Source organism: Gavialis gangeticus, unplaced genomic scaffold, assembly GCF_001723915.1.
Source record: "Gavialis gangeticus isolate Ggan-Ray unplaced genomic scaffold, GavGan_comp1, whole genome shotgun sequence".
NCBI lineage: Eukaryota > Metazoa > Chordata > Crocodylia > Gavialidae > Gavialis > Gavialis gangeticus.
The window spans coordinates 16,512,228-16,531,417 of NW_017729006.1; the positions used below are offsets into that span (position 1 = coordinate 16,512,228).

At 41.4% G+C, this 19,190-nt stretch overlaps 1 protein-coding gene across 2 annotated transcripts in view; it reads left to right on the plus strand.

Annotated features, from left to right (window-relative positions):
- The window catches only part of FYCO1 (FYVE and coiled-coil domain containing 1), an 82,138-nt gene extending 64,446 nt beyond the window's left edge, over positions 1–17,692 (plus strand). For both annotated transcript variants that reach the window (XM_019508880.1, XM_019508878.1), the window contains exons 15-18: positions 10,204–10,299; positions 14,105–14,315; positions 16,886–16,995; positions 17,418–17,692. In XM_019508880.1, coding sequence (XP_019364425.1) covers positions 10,204–10,299; positions 14,105–14,315; positions 16,886–16,995; positions 17,418–17,493 — 493 coding nt within the window. In that variant the 3' untranslated portion in view covers positions 17,494–17,692. The remainder of the gene's footprint in view (positions 1–10,203; positions 10,300–14,104; positions 14,316–16,885; positions 16,996–17,417) is intronic.
- The last annotated feature ends 1,498 nt before the right edge of the window (positions 17,693–19,190 follow it).

The window sequence follows — 19,190 nt, forward strand, 5'->3', positions numbered from 1 at the left end:
TTTTATGTGACTGTTCTTTCTAAAATTCATGTTCAAGAAACTGCTGGAAAATGTGGCTGCGTAGTTAATGCTGAAGGCACAAGAGGGGGGCGTAGCCCTGAAACAAGTACACTTACCAACAAGAATAATATAAAAAATTTGAATGAAAAAAAAATTTGTGCAAATAGCTGGCTTAAGTCACTGTTATTCAGAGGAACCCTATTCATTTTTCATGGTGCATGCAAATTGTGAAAGCTTTACAGATTTTCATATAAATATATTTTTCATCCCCTAACTGCATTGTTCATTATTTTCCATTTTTCTCCTGTACAAAAAAGTAGCCTAATCATCTTCTCAGAACACAATGCCATATGGCTTGTATCAGGGGTTGGCAACCTGTAGCCTGTGGGCCAGATCCTCTATTTCTCCATTATTTAGTCTTTTAGTTGAGGTACTTAAGTTATAATTCTGAAAATAAACTTGGTAACTAATTTCATCCGTCCAGAAAAAAGGGTTAATATTGGCTTCAAAGGTTATCTTTAAAATTATTTGAATAGTTGGGGTTTTGCTTTGTAAGTTTTTGGTGGTGTCAAGGGAAGTGATTTTTTTTTCCTTTGCAGGGTACACACATGCACATGTGTGTGTTAAGTATGAGCTTTTTTTCCGGTCAAAAGACTTTGATAGCAACCACCCCCGCAAAATACCCCACTTGCACAATTGTGCATTTGTCCTTGGATTAGTATCACACCTAAAAAAGTATAGTTCAATTTTTTTTCAAAGACACTGCAAGCTTCTAACAGGAGAAATTCAAATAGAAACCTTTTCTCAACAATATCTATCATGTTTCATATCCACTGGTATCTAATATTAAATTATTCAATCTAGGTCTTTTAAAAGTTAATGCTTAATCAAAGGTAACATTTGATTCAGCTTTTTTTCGAACTATTTCTAACATATGCTATTGGCAAAGAGGTAGAAGTATACGTAAACTATGAGAACTACCTGCTACTGAAATGGAAAACAGTGGACCTGATCACTAACTGGGATAAATTGCCTCAGGTTCACTGAAGTCAGTGGAGTTGGAATTATTTATTGAATCTGAAGATGTGACCCATTTGTTCAATAAAACTCAAGCAAGTAGTTTCCTTTTTTCCAACTGGTGACTAGTCATAAAAGAAGTATGTGTAAATACATTATTCAAAAGAAAATGATGATTTATTCTTGAGAGAAGCAAGATTTTTTGTGGGTTATATCTTTTATTGGACCAACTGGATGGATGGGACAAGGCTAGACAAGCTTTCAGTGCAAGGTATTCTTCATCTGGTCTGACTTATTCTTGATATATTTTTAACATTATAGCTGATATATTTTAACAAGTGATTTTTGCAAAGCATTTAAAAAAACAGTACTCAGCCCATTAAACTATATAATCCAAAGCGACATTCTAAGTAAAACATTGTTATTGTTACCATTATATTATTAATCGTATTATTTTTAATACTAGTAATAATTAATAAATGGTAATAACAACAACTCTGTCCATCTTGTGTCTGATTCAAGGGCTTAAAAATAAAAGTAATTAACCACAAAGATCTAAACTAGTTAAAACACTGTATAGAAAGCACCTTTAAATGGCTTCCTAAGATACAAAGACTCTACCTAATTAGATAGAATTTATGTGGGAGATAAAGGGCATCTCTGGAACTGAGAGAGTTGCTGGATGGTTAACCCTCTTTCTCTGTCCTCCATGCGTGTTATCCTTCCAATTTGAAATAAGAGAAAATAGTCAGTTACTAGAAGATGTTGTATCTTGATGGGATATAATCGCCCTTCTTTCAAAGGATGTCTGGAACAGCGGATAGTCACATATTTATAGGTGTTTTAGGCAATGATATTTCTTGTCCTGTTCTTTTCACCCAAAGCAACACTTTGTGGATTTGCTATATCTTTATTTCTGGGTAAAGCTTTTTAAGGTAGATTTTTCTGGGATGTAGTGAAAAAAGAGACTGTTGTGTAAACTTTGAAGTGGCTTTCTATGTGTTCTTAACGGGTCTTGCAGGAAATATCTGTTATGGTCCAGGTCACAAATGCTAGTTCTAGTGAAGTGGATAGATTTTCTGAGATTGAATTATTGTTCAAAATAATTAGCACAACATTTTCTGCTCTCTTTTCTATTTCTCAGTTTTTTATCATTTGCAAATGGATTGTGTTAGTTAATGATGAGTACTTCATTTTCCGTATTTGACCTGTTTTGATTAGTTTTGATTAGACTTGTAAATTGCATGTTTCCTGGGATTGTGAGCTTCCTGCAGTTTTTTTGTTCCTTATTCTGAGAACTTTGTAACACCTCATTGTTGGAGGTTAAAGCTGGTTCAATATTTTGAAAATTGCAATGTTGACACTTTTATCAAAACAGACATCAAGTATGCTAAAGATAACTGGAAAGAGGAAATTTATAAGTGGTTCTTCACATTTACTTGGGTTAGGAAAAGTAAATGGACGTATATTGTGACATGAGAGATTTCCGCTGAACATTGGGAAATCTTTGTAACCATAAACACTGGCAATCATGTGAACATAGGGAAGCAGTGGAATTTCCTTTACTGAAGGTGTTTAAAAGCAGGTAGCACAAGCATTTGTCAAGAATGTATTTGTTGGCAGTCCCTCAAAGTCAGGGATGATGTCAGTCAAGCTTGATGGGTCCTCAGGTAACTAAGGAGCCCAATTCTGGATGCACACATTCTTTGGCAGTTGTTGCATGGAGGAGTGGGATTCACAGCCCTGGGTTGGTCTCCTTCTCCTTCCTCCACTGCCACTGTTCCATCTCAGTATCGAGTCACTGGGCCTAAAAGTTGAGCATGCCTTGGTGGATCAGGTGGTGCCATGCCGAACATTCAGCAGCTTGCTACTCCCAGCCGTTCGTGTTAATGCCTCCATGCTTACGGGCAGCCTTGAGCATGTCTTTGTACCTGTTTCCTTTGGCCATCCTTTGAACATTGGCCAACAGAGAGCTGGGAGAAGAGAATCTGGTGAGGGAGGCAGTTCTTGGACATCTAGACGCAGTGGCCTGTCTATCAGAGTTGAGTTCTCAAGAGCAAGGCTTTGATGCTGGTTGACGCAGCTTCATGGAGGATGTTAGCACTAGTCCAGCAGTCCTCCCATTTGATCCCCAGGATTCAATGCAAGCACCACTAGAATGCATTAAGTAAGGCAGGAACATGGACTAGATCTCCTTTCAAGGTGCTTTTCAGGCCCATTTTCTGTGATTCTGTGATTGTGATGTTCAAAAGCAATCATATTGCAAATGGGCAGGCAGAGAAATACTGCTGACCTGTGAAGGGAAGACCTAACTTTGTTCAGCCAATTTTATGGAGCTGATAACAAACACTGCCACCTAGTGAGGTTAAGTGTGAACACAGAACTAAAATGTTTCTTAAGTTAAATTCAGGAAACTCTTATAAAGTGAATGGGTGCTTGTACACATGATGTAATTTAATCCTCATTTAATGAAAATGGTTTATTAAATTTAAAATGGTTTATTTTAAAGCATTGTGTCATTGTTTGCAGGTGATAGCCTTTACAACAAATTAAGCCTGGTGTGCAATTCCCAGTAAATTCCAGCAGGGGGAGCTGCACACCAAGCCATCCTGCTGCTGTCTTCAGTACTGAATTATAGCAGGGGGCACATTTAAACCACTGATTCCCTCCCTTACTCCTGAAATGGCCCTGAAAGGTCCCCCCACACCTAAAATCAGGGATCCCCACACTAAGCTGTGGTCATCACCTCCCCCACCCACCCCCAAGCCCCCAAATCACATGGACTCCAATGCCTATCCACTTATGACAAAAAAACACCACATCTGGAAAGAACTGTATGAATTTTAACCTTTATTTCAAGTTTTAAACAACTTTTCCATAAAATGTATATGATGTATTAAAAATAAAACCCTGCAGCCATTATAAAAACACAGTATAAAAATACAGTATGTATAAAAATAAATTTACAGTATAAAAAGTTAAAAAGAAATGTAAAAATACAGCAGTTTTCATTTTATGCTTAAATAAAAAAGTAAATAAATAAAGTGCTATAAAAAATAAATAACTACTAAAACATATATTAACTGTATTGTATTCATGTTCACACTATTTATACTATATACTATTCATACTATTTATACTCTATTACGATCTCTAATCTATTTACGTATCTATTTCTAGATGTATTCTACATTATCTTCATATCTGCATATCTGCTATCCATCTCTATTCTACTCTATTTACATATCTATTTATACATCTGTTTACTAGGGCTGTGTGAAGCTTCAGTCCCTGATTGATTCAGCAGAGATTTGGCCCAATTTGGTGGCCAAATTTCCGAATTCGAATCAAATCAGAAGATGCTCTAATTTCTCCACACCAAATTGGAACCCTCCGAATCAACTTGGAGAGATTTGGAAAGAGTCGGAGATTCGGACGTAGACACAGCTTTAAATGTTTTTTCTACATACCTCTAGGTAGCAGGGGCTCGTGAGTGCTGCAGTGCTGGGACACATGGAGTGTCCCACAGAAGCATAGGGGGCTCCCCAGCATGCTCAGCAGACCCGGAAGTGGGCCGGTCTACCAGGGAGTGTGCGGGGGGGGCTGCACCCCCACCCCCACAGCTCAGTGACTGGTGCCTCCTGGGTCTGGGGTGGGGGGCAATCGGGGTCCCTGTGCAGCTGATCGCTGGGCCAGGGAGGCACAGGGGGCCCCCCCCAGCGCACTTCTTGGCAGATTCAGAAGTGGACCAGAAGTACTTCAGTTCATTTCCAGGTTCGCCACTCCATGTGCCCCAACATCACAGCGATCACAAGCCGTGTCTGCTACTTCAGGGAATGTAGAAAAAACTTTTAAAGCTGTGTCTATGACCAAATTGCTGATTCTCCAAATCAGCATTGAATCTTCAGATTTGGATTCGGCCGAATCAAATCAGGGACAGTGATCCAAATCAGTCGAATCTGTTCTAGTCTATTCTATCTGTAATGTTTCTAACTCTATTCTATATCTGTGTCTATCTTCTATCTTCTGATTCACTTTCTTCTTCATCCTTCTGCTGTATCTCTAATCCTCTAAGAGGCCTGCAGGAAAAGAAAGAAGAAGAAGGGGTTTTGGCCCATACTCCCAAAACCACCTGTTTCACTTCCCCCCTACTGGCTACAAAGTCTCTGGTGAGAGTTTTTTGAAATTACCGATATATGACCTGGGATGCAGCGTATCCCAGGCAACAGGTCTGGCACACAGTGTCCACCGTGTGCCAGGTTCCTGGAATGCAAATATAAGAAATAGGAAAGTTACCCTGAAATATTAAAGTATCAACATGTGCTGAGGTATACTCCCTCAGTTGCAAACTTACCAGTGGCTGCAGTCCTATGGCAGCTGCTTGTCCTGGGTGCTGAGGGGGCAGAGGGACCAACTTTTCCCTGGTATAAAAAAGTAGCTCCAGTGGAGAGTAAGTCCACTGGAGCTGTTAGTCTTGAATTTTGACTATCAACTTATTTGAGTAAAAGGGAAGAACAGCTCTGCAAAAAAGGTGAGAATTTGCCTAAGGGCTTAAACTCTGCTGGGTGCATCTACATGTGCTATTAGTGCAATGCAGTAAACTGTGTGGGAGCTAGCTGCTTCTGGGTGCAGCATTTATACATATACCTGGGACTGCAGCAGTCTGAGCCGGGACAGAGCAACCCTGGGATGGCAGGGGGCCCAGGGGTGGTGGCATCGGGCAGCATAGGGGCTGTGTGGGGCATGCAGGTGGTACAGTGCAGGGCTAGGCAGGAGGCAGCGCCCTCACTTTTGCACCGTCATGCCCCAGCCAGCCCTGGTCACCATCTACATGTGTGTTTTGGCAGAGTAAATTATTTCGCCATAGGATAGTACTATGTCTATGATAGTAATACTGTCTGTGACAGTACTATCCTATGGTGGAGTTAATTTACTGCTCCCTAATATTGGCATATGTATAGACAGTAACACATTACCGTGGAGCTAATTAGTCAACTCCACAGTAAAGCGCACATGTAGATGCACCCATTGTGTCTAATATAGGGTGTAAGATATCAGGTTATTTCCTTGACATTGACTGAAGCAGAAGTTTAGGAAGTTGGCTGCCATCCCATTCCAAAGCCAAGTGCACCAAGTGGTGGTAGCAAAGAAGCTTTTCTTCTCTTCTGCCATTGTGTCTGCAAAGTGCTGTTTGGCACAACTGTTCTGGGTGGTGAACAACCTGGTAAATCTTTCCAGTCCCCATCCATAAATTCAGTCATCCACAGTCCGCTGTGATGAGTTTGCCACTAGCCTCGCAGACAAAATTGTGGCTTGGGGGCCACCAGTTCAGCTGAAGAATCTGAGTTTGGGATTGCGGAAGCTCAGTCTTGTCTGGTTTATATGGATCAGTTTCTATTGCTTTTGGCTACTGATGCATAGGATGTTGTTGGTAGAGTGTGGGTGACCAGCTGTGAACTGCATCTGTGCCCATACTGGCTTGTAAAAGCCAGCCTTGAGAGGTTGAGGCCACTGCTGGTGGGGGTTGTTAGTGCCTCCCTTTGGGAGGGAAGGGTGCCAAAGATTTTTAATTCGACAGTTGTCAAGCCCCTGGTAACAAACTGCCTTTTGACACTGATCTCTGCCAGCTAGCTACTGCTTCATTTCCAACCTTTCTGAGGGAGATCATTGAATAGGAAATTGCCTGACAGCTTACAGGTGATATCTGTCTGCAATCAGATTCCTTGACCCCTATCTATCTAGCTTTCATCCTGGGTATAGTATGAAGATTGCATTTCTGACTTTACAATCTTCCCCCTAGTATAACTCGGAGATCAACAGAGGAAACTGTACTCTGTTAATCCAAGTAGATCTTTCAGCAATCTTTGATATAGTTGACCAAGAAGTGCTGATAACACATTTGTGTGATCTGGTGGGTGTTCACGGGGCTAGTCTTAATTGATTCCACTCTTTCCTAGCAGGGAGATCCTAGAGGGTGATGACAGAAAAGTGCCTGTCATCTCCTTGGGACCTTACCTGTGGGGTCGCCCAGGGCTCTGTCCTGTTGCCCTTCTTGTTCAATATGTATCTGAGGGCATGGGGCAAGACTGTACAACAGTTTGGAGTGCGGTGCCATCAGTATGCTGATGATGATGATCACAACCAGCTATCTTGCTCCCTTTCATCCAACCCAGGACCTGCAGTCTCAATCCTTACCAAGTTCCTGTCTGCAACTGGGGATTGGGTATAGATGAACCAGTTGAAGCTGAATCGAAACCAAACACAGGTTGAAATAGACAGGTGGTGGTTGGCAGACCTCATGACTTAGGGTGGAGAAAGACACATCATTTGTCAGGTTCTGCCTCCCCTTGCCACTCAGGTTTGCAGTCTCTTAGGGTACTCTTGGATCCTTTGCTGCACCTGGATTCTCAAGTTGTGGCAGTGGCTAGGAGCACCCATCACCAGCTCCATCTGGTGAGAAGGCTGTGACCTTTTCTTTCAGATTTCAGACTCATCCACACTTTCATAACCTAAAGTCTAAATGGTCTGGGCCTTACATGCTGAAGAAACTGCCTTCTCCCTTATGGTCCATTGAAATCCCTAAGGTCAGCCAAGAACAACCTCCTGCAAGTACCATCACTATGCCAAGTCCACCTGGCAACAATGCATGGGGGGGTCATTCTCCATTGTTGCTCCTCAGCAACTTCCCTCTTGAGGCCTATCAGAGCCCAATCACAAATATGATTCAGAAGCTCTGTAAGGCCTTTCTGTTTGGGCAGGCATTTAGCAAATAAAACTAGGTAGAGATATTGTTTAGGGGGATTCTGTTTTAGTTTGATATTCTAGTTGCCTTTTAATTTGTTTTGTTCTCTTGTTCATTTTAGTTTAGTGAAAACACATGAGAGGTCATTCTCAGCAGTTGCTACTCTGCTTTGAATCTCCTTCCCCTCAAGGCCCATCAGAGCCCAGATCTAGACATCTTCCAGAAACATTATAAGAACTTCTTATTTAGGCAGGCTTTTAGTCGGTGGGGTATGGAAAACTGGTTTTTCACTTACTATTTGGGGGGGTTGTAATGGACTTTGTTTCAATTGCAAGCCACCAGAGCCCTTTTTCGGGGAGGGAGGTGTAGGGGAGAGGGCAGGTATGAGAATATTACATTGAGCAGCTTTCTTACTCCTAAACTTTACCCTGCTCCCAGCATTACCCCTATAGTAAAGTCCTATAGAATTTAATACAACTTTTCCAGGAGTTTTGGAATTGGTTTATAGAACATCCCAGAAAGGTCTAAATCCTTGCTGTACAATTCCTTTGTTGTGTTCAAGAAAAACATCTTGCAAACATCATGCTCTGTTAAATGATTTTAGTTTGCAGTTGGATTTCTAAAGAGCCCTGTTAGTTTCATACATATGAAAATCTGTAATGCAACTTTTCCAGAAGTATGTCAGCCTAGCTGGCCCTGTTTTGCTGCCATATCTCACATGGAACAAAGGCAAGCTAAATGCTTCTGTGTATAGCAGGAACTGGTCTGTGTGTGTTCCAACTTCCATATCTTTCAGAGGGGTATGTGCTGTATAGAGAGACAGCTTTTTCAATCTGATTTTTCCCATAAGCACCCTGCCTTCCTTCAAGCCTCAGCCATAAAACTTACGTATTACTCCAGCATGTATGATGAAAGCAGAGGATCTGTTGCCACACAGCGATAGTTCCCTTCATCTTCAAAACATGAGGCAAACATAAGCTAACTAACTACACAATTGAATGTTTTCATGACCAAGTCTTTAATTGGAAAAGGAAAACTGTGATACAAGGACAGCAGGAGGAACTGAACTGGTATCAGTAGAGATTTGTCTGTACACTGATAAACCCCATGTCTACTAGGGATGTGCAAAACGGGCCATGTTCGATTTGGATTCAATCCAAATCAGGGACAGTGATTCAATTCGTTGATTTGGATCACTGTGCCGAATCCGAATCTGAAGATTTGATGCACTCCACATTTAAAGCTGTGTCTATGTCCAAATCGCTGAATCTTTCTGAATCGATTCTAGGGGTTCCGATTCAATTCAAAGAGATTAAAGTGTCCTTTGATTCAATTCAGATTTGGAGATTCAGCCACTGAGTTAGGCTGAGTCTTGGCCGAATCGAATCAAGGACCAAAACGTCACACAGCCCTAATGTCTACCACTAAATCTTAAGCTATGTGGGACCTATGACATTCCATTGATATGTTATAAACATGCCCTTAGAGCAGGGATGGGCAAAATGCAGCCTGCCAGACTCCTCTTTCCGATTCACGGGGCCCCTAAAAAATTTAGAAAATTAATATTTATCTGCTCCTGGCTGCCTGTCATGTGGCCCTCAATGGCTTGCCAAAACTCAGTAAGTAGCCCTCTGCCCAAAATATGTGCCTGCCCCTGCCTTAGAGGCCTTACCATACTTATTATTGTACTAAGTCTTGTGTAGACGTTTGCAGACAGTGGGTGAAAGTCTCAGCCTACAGCAGGGACGGGCAATTATTTCAGGTGGAGGGCTGCTTACTGAGGTTTGGCAAGCCATGAGAGCCACATGACAGGCAGCCAGAGGCAGATGAATATTAATTTTCTAAATTTTTTAGGGGCCCTGCGGGCCAGATAGTATGGCCTGGCGGGCCACATCCGGCCCCCAGGCCACATTTTGCCCGCCCCTGGCCTACAATAACTCCCTTCACTTCATTTTACTCTACTTATCATTTGACTTCCATAGAATCGGGCAACTCAGTGCGTTACCCCTCTCTGCGAGGTTCAATACTATCTCTGAAGGGAGAGGTCTCATGGTTGAGGCATTCAGATAGGACTTATATCAGAGAACAGTTTCTAGGTTTATCAGATGATTTCTGTGCCTCCATCTTTTCCCTGAAATATGGTACTAGCTCCCTTTCTCTTACCATTTGCTTTTCTTTTCCACTTAGATAGCAGGTTCTGTGAGGCAGGAACTGTTTCAGGCTATATGGCTGTACAGTGGTTAGCATGATGGGGTTGGAGTCTGGGTTGGGATTTCTGAGTGCTACTAAAATGCAAAGAATACATATAATTGAATTTGGCCTCAGGGCATTTCTTAAAACTTTTGGAGGGATACAGGCATTTAAGGCGTAGCTGTGATTGCTTCTCTTTGCTTTATATTATTTCAGAGATTATTAAATAACAGTGTTTTTCTTTCCTGCCATAGAAACAGAACGTATAATTCATCGACCTTTGATGAATCAGAAGAATTGCAAATGGCCCAAGATGCTGAGACATGCTTGCTGAAGTCAGGAGAACTGATGTAAGCAGAGTAACTTGTTACTACCTGTTTTAAAAAAATAAAGGTAAAATCAGATCTGGGACATTTGAGCACAAGGCTCATTGCCCTCAGTGTGACTTAACTGATCTGTATCTGACAGCTGAATTTGGCCTATGGAGAAATATAATAGTTAAATAATGAAGTAGTAGTCAGCTCGGTTGTCCGATTCTGATTTTGCAATGCTCAGGTGCACCTGGGAGGTAAAAAAAAGAGAGAATCAGCTTGCTATCCTGTCTGCCCAACTGATTTACCATTATTACTGCAGTCCTGGGGTAGGTGTCCAGGGTTCCAGTAGAGGAGGGTGGAGAGAGTGTTGCATTAGTGTGTTTTGTTTGGTGGGGGAAGGGGTTTATTTTCCATCTCATCTACTTACCTAAAATGATGCTGGCATAGCTGTTGCAGTCAATGTCTTTTATCCTTTTTAGTCTGCACATATCACAGTATGGGCTGAACTTTCAGTTGAGTCTCAGCCCAATTTTATGTGTGTGTGCACAACCCACCCCCCTCCGCCCCCCACACACAAACACACACCCTCAGCAACATACTGACTACTCAAGTTTTTGCATGCAGTTATGCTACTTTGATGCCCTGCTGATAATAGGGTTTGTATGCACAAAACTCAGGATCTTGGAACTTACCTGTGGCAGTCTATATAGAAAAGTTGGCTAAACTATGAGTTGAATGACAGTCAAATGATTTGGTCTGTGCAGGGCCCTTGTTGCTACCAGGCAACAGAGGTTGACTGCTGCTTAAAATTAACGAGTGGTTGGGAAAGTTAGGTAGTTGTTTCATCTAGAGCAAGGGGTGCTCTACTCTTGGCCCGTGGAGCCATGGCATCCAGTCCCCTGGACTCCTCATGGGTCGGAAAATTTGGTGGCAAGGGAGTAGTGACCAATAACACTGCCAACCGTCCCCTGCATCCAAATTTCCAATCCCTGTGCCGCAACAGCCGGGGCCATTGCCACATGGCCGCATCAAGCCTAGGCTGATGCAGCCGGATCAGACCCAGGTTGGGTTGTTGCCATGTGGCTGGATCAGGCTAGGCCTGGGCCATTGTCACACAACTGGATCAAACCCCGGCCATGCCTGCCTTGCTTGCTGGATTGGGCCTTGCCTGCCCCATATGCTGCATTTGGCCCACCTTCTGGATGCAGCCGACAGACGAACCTGGCACTGCCCATCCAGCCCACAGGGCAAAAAGCTTGGGCACTACTAATCTAGAGTGTAAGTACTAACATTACCAGTAAAGTTGAACTAAGGCTAAAAATGCAGTGTTCAGCTTACCCTGGTTACACTTGTTAAAATTCAGCAATTGGCACTAGATACCACACAGTCGTGACTGAGAAACCACAGGCTTCCCCATATTCAGAATAGGAAATAACACCATTGTAATTTGTGGTATGAGTCTGCAACTGTTTTCTGTAGTTGGCAGCCAGTGACCTATTGCTAGGCTTGGCAGAATTCAATTTTTATTTTTTTTTATAATTTTGACAGCTAAAATCATTGTTTATTTCTAAGCATTTCTTTTGATTTTTAGCTATTTACATTTTCAGGATTGAGCAAAATCGGATGTGGGTGCAGACAAGTTAGTAACGACAGTACACTGTTAAAAGCTTTATAAAATCACGTCAAAATATAAAAAGTCAATATCCATAAATCAATAAATCATGCCTGCTTTAAATCATTCTGTTCATTCATCATCCGGGAAGAGCCAGGTGGGCAGGAATCAGAAGAGGAGGACGAACACGGGGAGATGTGGCAGCCACCCTTGCATCATGTGTTTAACGGGACCAGGCAGCATTTCCCTCTCCTCCCCTTGGGTAGGGGTTTGTTTAAGCAGCCTGTTTCCTCCCTCCAGGCCACTTCTGCACCTGTGAACGAGCAGCTAATTGTTTAATTGATGAGTCATTAGGCTGCCATTATTTTCCTTTTTAACCCCTCCACCCTCTGTCCTCCATCCTTCACTGTTCAGTAACAAGGGTAAGGGTTCCCTGTTACAGTCCCCTTTCTATACATTTCTATTATTACCAGTGGACATATTTTTTCATCAATCTGTGTGGGAGAAGTGAACTCACCATTTATTGATAAAAATGGAATCCTGCTAATCCTACCTATTACTGGTTATCATAATACTAGGATCACAGAATTCTTTCATTTGCAGTAACATGAGGGATGGGCAACTGGGGCACCAGCCCTGACACTCACTCAGCAGGGGACACAAAAAAGGCAGCCACTGCTGCTGTCAGCCTTGCCCCAGCTGCAGCTGGCCCAGCCCCTGCCACCCAGGGCACAGAGTCTAGTAGTTATGTCTCTGTTGGGTCAGAGGTAATTTCTCCTGATTTTACTGCCAGATGAGAATCTGTTACCATGAAGTATATCATTACAGTAAGATTGTTTGTCCAAAGTATTAAAGGGTCCTGGAGAAAATTAAGTTTTAATCCCAGGATCCAGCCTGCATGATTTTTTATAGTGTGAGGCTTCAGGTTAAGTGCCCCAAAACTCCCAGGAGAGGGAGCACTGTGCAACATGAATAGAACTGCTGCTCACATCTACCTAGGGCAGTAAATTTGTCCATTCCCTCAGTGCTAATTTCTCAATATGAAGGATGTTTCTTCCTAAAAAAGGCAGCAGAGGGCAGCAGAGTCTTCTTTGTCAGGGCATTTTTGTTACAAATTTTACAGAGGGGCGGGCAATTATTTCAGGCGGAGGGCCGCTTACTGAGTTTCAGCAAGCCATTGAGGGTCGCATGACAGGCAGTCAGGGGCAGATATATATTAATTTTCTAAATTTTTTAGGGGCCCTGCGGGCTGTATAGAATGGCCTTGTGGGCTGCATCTGACTTGTGGGCCACATTTTGCCCACCCCTGCTTTACAGGCATGTCTATACCACTTCCCTAGTGTGTTTGGGATGCCTGCCAAAAAGCAGAGCCCACCTGCTCCCACCATAAATGAAGTGATGAAGCTACACTGAGGTCACCCTCCACTGCCACTCCCAAGTCTACCAAAGACAGAGAGTTCAAGAAGGCCAGTGGGGAAGGTAGAGCACCCCCCAGGCTAGCTAAGTCTCCTCGGGCATTTATACACGTACCTTTGCCTGCTCCAACACGTCGGAAATCCAGCACGTCGGAGCAGACATTGCATGCATTTGTATAATGGCAAAATGCTCATCAAGGTTGAGAAAATGGTAGCCATCCCCTTTTGAACTAAAACACCTTTGGTGTGTTTTAGTTTAAAAGCATGCTGCCGCCATTTTCTCAGCACTGATCCACATTTCGCCATTTATACAAATGCATGTGCCACAGCACCGGGTGCTTTTAAAAGTGCCCAGTGCTGCAACGCAAGCATGTGTACAAATACCCCGCACTTCTGTGTTTGATAGAGGTGGAATGGGAGAGTGTGTCCATGCCTCTCAGTGGTGGTCTCAAGAGCACCTCCAAAAAGGTATAGATATACTTTAAATTGGGCACTAGCTTACTACGAAAACCTATTTTTAGGTCTCTGTACCAGTCAGTGTTACTTTTTACTGTTCTGGAATAAGTGAGTGATTGAAACAAAGCTAGGGATTGTGGGATTGAAACAAAGCATGGGATTGTGATCTGATTTAAGGTTCTTGCTTTCATCCAAGGTTGGATTACTGTGTCCTGTTGATACACCTCTAAGACACTGAGGAATCTTGATCAAGAAAAGGAAAATAAACAGTTGCTGTATATTATTCACACCATCTTCGCAATCAAATTTGACCCTTCAGGTTACTAATTTTTTTGTTTTGTTTTGGTTCCCCCCACAGGATAAAATTACCCATTACAGTGGAAGAGATAGCAAATTTTGGAGAAGACAATAGAGAGCTGTTCATTAAGTCTAGCACCTACAGCATCATTCCCATCACCGTTAAAGAGACTGGCCTGACAATAAGCTGGCTGTTTTCTTCAGACCCAAAAAGCATCTCATTCAGTGTCATTTACCAAGAATCAGAAGAGGCAACATTGGATCAGTGCAAAGTAAGGCAATTATTTGATGATGAGTTTTTTACCCCTCTCCGAGATAACTGTGGAATTGTGCTGTGAGACTGATTGGCTGACTACAGCTTTTAACGGCTTCAGAAAGTGGTATGTGTTGTTACATCACTGTAGTAGCCTGTATAAAAGTCTCAGGCTGTCTCATCAAGAGAAGCTTTCCTTGTCCAAAGTCTTATTATACTGCTCCTGTAAAGGTACCCTTTAATTACTTAATGTTGCCCAGCAAGACATGTTCTCTTGATCTCTGAGAAGAGAAACAGAAGAAATAGGTTGTCATTGCACTGAATGGCATTATACATCCTAATGTTAGTATTTAAAATAAGTACATTGTCACTAAGATGAAGAATTAGTTCCATTAGGTCAAACTTTCAGTTCTCTTTTGGGTTTATCTCATTTTTTCCTTAATATCTATCTCTTAATAGATGTACTTGTAAATAACATAGGCCTTGAATCCTGCAAGGCCTGGAACAAAAGGCAATGATTTGTAAAACTGATTAGTTGATGGCACTATTCACACCCTAAATATTAGGGTGAACCGGAGCCAGAAGGCCCAACTTCTTGTAGGAACAAGCCCAGAGACCCACACTGCAATCCTTATTCACAGTGCTCACTTTTACATTATGAATGAGGGTGTATGTTTAACTAGCCCATGTTAAAAGTTCAGTGACGACAAGGCAGTTGTAGTTTTTACCCATGTTAGGAGAAAGCCCAAGTCTGTGTCTTCACTGTGAAAAATAGGTGTCTTGTTATAATGAGAGTTAACTCACATTAGCTGTCACAGTGTAAAATCCTCGCAGCGACAAGCCATAGTAATTCTTGACCTTGGTGCATCTAATTAAGATTAACTTTACTTGATGGGGCATGGGGTTAAGTTTGACTAGCTACATGAAATGAAACCTTAACTGTGCCTTGTCTTGTGTAGGATTTCACATGGTTATGACAAGATTATTGTCTCATTGTAAAAACACTGCTTAAATATCTATATGAAAACATGCCGAAGTCCCATGGAAGTTCCACCAGTTAAGCATGTGCTTATAGGCTAGATTTCTTAATGCCTGTAGGTTTGCTTAAGCCCCATTAAGTTGGTCACCTTAAACTTTTAGGCTAAGTACAGACAGTCAAAAAGCCCCAGGCTGAATCGGTTCAGTCTTTGCATGTTTCTCTAAACTGCGTAGATTAAACTGATAAGCAAGTGAACAGGCATTCATTTTTGATTTGGGAAATGCAGCCACATGCCTGCTGTGGCCCAGACCAGAAGCTAGGGGATGCTAGAACACAACTCCCTGCTCAGCTGGACCAGAGAGTTTGGGCCAGAGCTAGTCCATCCACCCTGCAAGGGGCAAGGGTAGCAGGGGAGGTGCGAAGCATGCTGGGATGCTGGAGGACTTGAATCTGGAGGTGATCTGGGACAGAAGTTCAATAAACTGATTTATCTTAAATCAGTTAAGTCTGATTTTACATCCATCCAGGTTTATCTTAAACCAGTTTGGGCATTTTGAAAGTGATTTATATACACTGAATTTCTGTTATGTCATAGTTTTGAACCATTTTCCAGTCACTTATACCAGTTTTTGTGTAATTTCTGTCCCTAGCCTTAAACATCTGGCCCAGATTGCTGTGCTGAATTGCATCTAGCCCAGATTGCTGTGCCTGTTTGCCTGCAGGTGCTGACACTATCAATTGTGAAACAAGAAAACTACAGGTTTAAGCTGTGAGAATGGTAAATGGAGCATCTTAGCAGTTTCCTGCTTAGAAGGTGGGGTAGATTTGCACCTCATAGGCTAACCATATAGAGACAGATATATTCTGTATGTTGCAAATCTACCCAGCCTTCTATGTGACTGCAAACTAACATGGCTAACTATGTCTCTCAGTTTCCTGCTTAGACAATGAAAGGTCTCATGGGGCTTGATTAAAATAGGATGATAACGAGTTTGAGACAGAAGGCTTCCTGTGGTATTACCTGTACAAATATGTTCCCTTTTCAGCAACATGGTGACTGCCAGCAAAAGGCTCAGAAATACAAACTGACTTTAAACAAAAGCTTTCAGTTGAACTAAGTTTTCCTGGTTTTCTATGCACCAGCAACAAAAGGGGCTAGTTTTCAATTAAATGAAGAAATATGACTGGAACATTCAACTGACACCACTTTTAAATGATAAGTTCTTTCGGATTTCAAGATAATTGAGACGTGGGATTAATTCAGTATATTGTCTATTCTTTGCTTCACAGTGTCCCTCTATTGACACAGATAAAATTGCTCTGGGTTTGTACCAATGTAAGTGAGATGACAATTTAGTCCTATCTTTCTTCATTTGAATTTATGACTGAAGTTAAAGTGGAAAATGCCTAATCCATTTTAGCACCTATTTGTGGGAAAAGTTAATCACAATCAAGGCAAACATATTTGTCCATAGGTGCATGCATACACACACACATACTCTCTCTCTCTTGCTCGCTCGCTCACTTCTAGGGCGGTGTAAGTCTAGACAACTTTTCCTGCAGGCAAAATATATATTGCAAAGTTTGTTTGGGTTTTTTTCCAACTCCAGGTTCTTATTCCTCTGACTCGCTGTAACTCTCATAAGGAAACAATCAGAGGGCAAGTGAAAGTCAGAAATGCTGGTGTCTACATGCTGATATTTGACAATACGTTCTCTAGGTAGGTGCATTTGGAGTATAAAGGTTGAAATATACAAGGCTTTGTGGCTTGTAGAATTGGTTAGACTTCCTATTATTTTACCATTTAGCAATTGTCAAAAATCGGTTGAGGTGGCCTCAATTTAATTTTTTATGAATGCAGCTTTTCCATATTTCTATAACATCATTCCATGCTTCAGTCTTCTTGACCTCTGAGAAGAGAAACCAAAGAGACAGTCACTCGTGACTGCTTTCAAGCCAGTACAGAGTCAGAATCATCTTCTTGTAGGAGCTGAACCTATTGGATCTAATCTAGCTTGCCTACCTTGGGCAAAACCAGTGGAAATTTTGCCTGAATAAGGACAGTTGAATTTGACCCCTTATTGTGTGTGGGATGTACCTGTGTTTCACTAACCTGATCTTGTTCTGCTTTTGTTTGTACAGGTTCATCTCAAAAAGAGTCTTTTATCACTTGACTGTTGAACGACCTGTGATCTATGATGGAAGTGATTTTCCATAGCCTTGAGTATATGGTGTTATTTTTAAGCATATTTTTAAGAAACACTATTATTTATATATATGTGTGTATGTGTGTGAGTGTGTGCGTGCATGTGTGTGTAAGCACTAAAAATACCACTGTGTTTGAATACCCTTTAAAACTATGCAATAGTTAAAAAAAAAAAAAAAAAAAAAAGCACTTACTGTATGTTTACACCTAAGAAACAGATACCATTCATATGAACATTAATGGTTCTGTACTGTGTACAGATTGCTCAAAAAAGCATGTTGTTTAGTAGGGTTGGTCAGAAATTTTCCACCATTTATTTTTATTAAAAAATTGGGTCTAAAAAAACAGATTTTACTAAACATTTTTGTCAGTAAACCAAATATTTTCGCTAAAATTAATTTTTTAATTGAAAAATGTAAAAATTGTTTTTCTTGACATTTAGAACAGGACATAAAAATAACCACTTCTAACCAGCCGTATTTTCTTATGAAAACAACAACTATGCAATAGTCCAGTCATTAAAGACGTATCATAATCTTTATAAAATTATTACCTTTTTGCAAAACTTATAAACAGCAAAGATAGCTTTTATATAACCAGTTTAGGCTTAAAATATCTTACTGGCTGTTTTAAAAAATGCCAGTTACACAAATATGCTGCAACAGCTATATAATTCTGAATTACTTCTGCCACTTTGGCCTTCTGTACCCTGTAAAGAGTGAAAGTTCTTGCAGAGGAAGGTACTTCTGAAGGTGAGTAACATTGGCAGAATAAGGACCTCCAGTGCATGACACTAAAGAAGAGAAAATGGGCATGGTTCTTCTTCCTTTTCCTTTTTTCCTGTTTTGGCACCTTAAACTGCAGCATTCACAAGAAAACAAAAATACTTTAAGATGGAAAATGACAAAAACAGTTCCTTTCTGTACACTGAGTGGAAGGTAGCGTGTAATGGACCTGATAACACTTGACTCAATCTAAAGAAACCCACCCAGGCTCGAATATATCAAAACACAGTGGACACATCTACATGTGATGCTTAATGCGCAATAGGCTAATTCTACTGCACATTAGCGCTTCATGGCAAAAACTGTGCTAATGCACTAATGCTCAGTAGAATTATTAGTCTACTATGCATTAAGCACCACAAGAAACCATGCCCCGTTTGCTACTGCACTTTAGCCCTAGCTACTGCGCATTTATGTAGTACCTCATACTAGAGGTACTAAACTTAATGCACAGTAACAGCAGTGCATTAATGCAAGTGTAGACGTGCCCAATGAAACCTTCATCCTTCTCTTTTCTCCTATCTCTCTCACTCTTAGCAGCTCCGTTACATCATTTTTCTTTCTTCTTTTTCATCTTTCCCCTATTTCTGCTTCTTCAAGTCACATTCAGCCTGAGCCTCTCCTCCTTTACTCAGTGATTTCCTTTCCATTTCCAGGTTAAATCAGGTGACACCCATTCCCATTCCGCACTGTCCACCTGACCTTCCTACTTCTTTTCTGCCATTTCCTCACCCCATTTTCATCTCAATTCCCAGCTGTAGTGTTCAGTCGCTGCTAGGCCCAGCATCGCTGCCATATGAAAATATGCATTTCTCAGTAGGGTTGACCAAAAAAATTGCTGCCAGAGCTGTTTTCGAAGGATTTTTTTTCAACAAAACAAAATATCTGCAAAGTTTCTGCTCTCTATGGACAATATCAATATTT